General features: G+C 33.8%; 1 protein-coding gene across 1 annotated transcript in view; it reads right to left on the bottom strand.

Moving 5' to 3' along the window:
• The window catches only part of LOC104820392 (extended synaptotagmin-1), a 7175-nt gene extending 4735 nt beyond the window's left edge, over positions 1-2440 (bottom strand). Inside the window, exons 1-7 of the mRNA XM_010550820.2 lie at positions 1786-2440; positions 1165-1239; positions 967-1074; positions 596-628; positions 423-512; positions 214-339; positions 10-104 (exon numbers count right to left, since the gene is read on the bottom strand). Coding sequence (XP_010549122.1) covers positions 10-104; positions 214-339; positions 423-512; positions 596-628; positions 967-1074; positions 1165-1239; positions 1786-1980 — 722 coding nt within the window. The 5' untranslated portion in view covers positions 1981-2440. The remainder of the gene's footprint in view (positions 1-9; positions 105-213; positions 340-422; positions 513-595; positions 629-966; positions 1075-1164; positions 1240-1785) is intronic.
• Between the last annotated feature and the right edge of the window lie 1703 nt (positions 2441-4143).

Raw genomic sequence — 4143 nt, 5'->3', positions numbered from 1 at the left:
GCCGGCCCCCCGCCACTACCAAACGCCACTCCGATCCTCACTTCAGGCGTCGATACAAATGAATACAACAATGCCATCCCTTCAAGTATCGGTCTAACCACAATCTGCAATAATTTAACAAAAATATAATAAGAATCGAAATATTTCACTATGATACAAATTTGAGCTAATATTAGATAAAAGTGTATGAAAAAAAGAAAAATGAATTCTTACATCGCCCTTGATGTGGAGACTGTTGACAACGATCCGTGCGGTACGGTTAAAGGGCTTAGCCAACTTGGCTTGCAACAAGATGCTTAGATCGGTCGTGTCCCAATCGAAATCTATCCGCATTATTTTCTAACCGTCCAACCGAAAAAAGAACGCATATAAGCGAAACCGGAACATTTTCTTTTGATGAAACGAGAACTGGAGAACCGAACCTGTTCGCTTGAAGTCGACCAACAAGTACCATGGAGGCCTAACGAAGGAGGACAAGTCCCGAGAGAAAATTCTAACAGCTGGATGTTTTCCTACGAAAACAGCCATGTTCGAACATAAATAACTACCGGATTTTTTTCAATTTCCGTGGGGAAGAAAAACGAAGATTACTTACTATAAGCCGTGACCTGCGCTGCCTCAATCGTTTCTGTTCAAATGGAGATCTTCAGTTACACAAAAGTGAAAAGATTGGGTCTTGATGAAATACGAAAACAGATGAATCTTGACGTTTTCACGACACAAAACACGAAATGTGGAGAAGAACGACTTGGACACATATATAAGACCGAATGATTCACCAATATTTCGGTTCATGGTTTAGGGTTTTAGAATTTAACCTCGGGAACCAAAGGGATTAAACCAAACCAACATGAAAATGTTAACAGAAAATCGGTAAAGAACGGGGCCGCGAATATAAAACCAAATCGGACAACTCTTCGGGTGATTGCAAGAATCAAAAGCGAAGAGAAAAGGGTCGTTAATTACCTCTACCATTGAAGCAAATCTGAAAGAGAGTTTCCGGTTCATGTAGTTTGTCCAGATTTCAGACAGTAACTTGTTCAGCCATTGGCACTGTTCCAGTGGAGTTGACTCCTGCATTAACCATGAAGATTTCAAGCAACGGAACAAAAACGAGAGAGAGAGAGAGAGAGAGAGAGAGAGAGAGAGAGAGAGATTTCTCACAGAGGCATTCAACACAGTTCGTCTCCATTTCTTGTTAAGATCTTCAGAAAGTATTGCTCTTTGGTAATTTCCATACTGCAGAAACACATGAAAAGGGTATCACGTACGGCAATTTAGCATCAAACCCTCAAATCTATAAGTGTGTGAAGGGAAATACAACTACATGTATAATTTGCTTATGAACAGATGAAGAACACATAAGCAAATGTGAACAGACAATGATATTCTTGCTTATACAGCAATCGATTTAACATACTGTATGTTTATATACATAAATGTATATATATAGCTTGTTCATAAAGATGGCCATCCACATAAACCGAAAAGTTCCCAACTTTATATGAAATATTATATTAATAATCAAGAAAATCATTAAATAAACCAGATTTTCCCCCCTTTTTATGGGATGGGATTCAGCCCCACAAAAAGTTGATTATTCATTTCTTGTTTTAGTCTGGTCTTTTTATGGCTTCTTTACTAAATGTTTCTGCTTTAAGGAAAGGAATTATACCCTAATTACTGAACTTCTCACTAAAACACAAGAATTCAGGGAAGAAACCACAATACAATTAATGAAATTTCTGGAATTTGAACAGAGAAAGCAAGGAATGGATTAATCACCTGCAGAGTTGCCCAAACGGCAACGACAAGAGGAACCCAATTGGAGAAAGTCAATACCCATCTCTCTATTGCCCAGAAAATCAGGAACAAAGGGACCAGTAAGATCAGAGAATGCCTCTGGGCAACAAGATGGTTGACAAATTCTCTTGCAGCTTCAGTGTTTATCGAACTCTTTCTCTTCGTTCTCCGACCCATTTCTCAAAAAACGCCTCGGAACTTCAGAGATTCATGACGGGTCGAGAGATTTTTCGTGAGAAAGAAAAGGGCAGATTTTCCCGGAAAATCCGAAAGCTTCTGGATCAAGTTTGGAATCTGAGGTGTTGCTCGGACAAGAAGAAACTCTGTAGCGGACGGAGTTTGTGGGACACTTTCTTTTTGTTCTCAAGCGCCTCGAATCTTCACAGATCCAACTAGGGTAGGGAGATTTTCCCGAGAAAAAGGGGAAAACTGATTTTTCCCGGAAACTCTGAGAGCTTATGGGTTCAAGTTCGGAATTTGAAGTGTTTGTCAGACAAGAAATACCATCTCCGAGGAAGTTGTCGGTATTCCAGAGCTTTTTTGCAGCGCGAGGTAACGGATCTTTAGAAAGAAATGAACAGTGACAAGAGAGAAAACCCAGAAACTGAAAGACTTGTCCACTTTTCTTTCCACCTTTTTGTCCTTTTTTGTTTTTTTTACATTTTTTGTCATTTTCTTACGTTTTTAGTCAAATGCCGAAGGCGGAATTAAAAATGAGAAAAAAAATTATACACATAAATCATTGACCTTAAGAGTCTGGTCATCACATATTGGAAAAACAAAATTCGATCAAGGTTTATACGTAGAAATCGAATAATAAATATTATATACAATTGTCTTTGAGTTGTTTTTTTAAAATTAATTAGATATCTTTTTTAAAATTAAATTAAATAATAACAATTACTGAGTTGAAAATGTTTTTTTAGAAAAAATATATTTTTTATTTTTGTACACAAATTATAATCATACTTTTAGTTATGAATTACATAGATAGAATATTTATATTTGAAAGATTTTTTAGTATTTTTAGTTTTATCTTTTATGTTTCCAGATTATTTTCGGATTCTTATCTGTCCTTTTCCATAATATCTTCTACTTCATTTAACAAATTTTAAAGGAAAAATAAACAAAAATTATACAAAGCTTAAAAACACAAATTTGATAAAGTCACGCAAGCTGAAGTTTTGTATTATGAAAAAAAAGTATATAATAAAATTGTCTAACCATTAGGATTGGACACAGATCGAATACCCGGGAAAATCGAAATATTTGGATTTAGCTTCGTAAGGTTTGGATGTTTAATTATAAGATTTATATTTAGGATTTGGGATTTACGAGTATCCGGGATATGTGTATCCGAAATAATAGTCGGATATTCGCGGATATCCGGATCCATATTTATTTAAAAAACAATTATATTTATATATAAAAAATTTTAAAAAATGAAGATATATTTATAAAAATGGATGAATTACGATAAAAATATAAGATAATAAGAGATAAATAATAATAAATTTAGTTTTTTTGAGATAATATTAAAAAATATGAAATTATTTAACTTAAAATAATTATATTTTATAAAAATATTATATAAATATAAAATATAATTATTTATGTCGGATATTCGCGGATATCCGATTTTAAAAATTCTATTATCCGGATTTAGATTCGGATATACGAATATTAAAAAATCTACATTTAGATTTGGATTTAAAAATTATGAATATCCTAAAATTAGATACCCGTAAAATGAGTATCGTCAGATTTTCGGGTAATTGTGTCCAACCATGGTTTCCGATATAAATAGTTCCATCCACTATATTTGATCAGTCTGGTGGGTGGGTCCCAAAACATGATTTGGAAAAATCTGACCGTTCATTGATAAGTTGGATAAAGCCGACCGTTCGATCAATCAGCCGCCTAATTAACACTCGTAGTTGTCACCGATTGACTTTTCTAAGTGCAAAAAAAAAACACACAAACGCGTAATGGTTAGATCCGACGGTCACAATATCTTTTCAATTATGCATCTGACGGTGCAGATTTTCCCATATTTAAAATAGAGTATATTGCCTTGCATCATATATTTTCACAATCTTTACTTTAATAATTAAACAATCTCATTTTTAAATAACATCTTTAAAAATATGATTATTTAAAGAGCTGGCCACAATAAAAACAAGAATAACATGATCGAATTATTTAATAAGTAACAAACTACATGTTAGTTTAAGATTAATAAGTACAAAAAAAATTGGCCAATTAAAATTTCATGGGCCAATTAATAAGTACAAACTACATGCTTTGGGCTTTGATTGATGAACTACTACATCCCTACAC

This window comes from Tarenaya hassleriana, unplaced genomic scaffold, assembly GCF_000463585.1.
Source record: "Tarenaya hassleriana unplaced genomic scaffold, ASM46358v1 Cleome30, whole genome shotgun sequence".
Lineage (NCBI taxonomy): Eukaryota > Viridiplantae > Streptophyta > Magnoliopsida > Brassicales > Cleomaceae > Tarenaya > Tarenaya hassleriana.
This window is presented reverse-complemented; position numbering and strand designations above follow the sequence as displayed.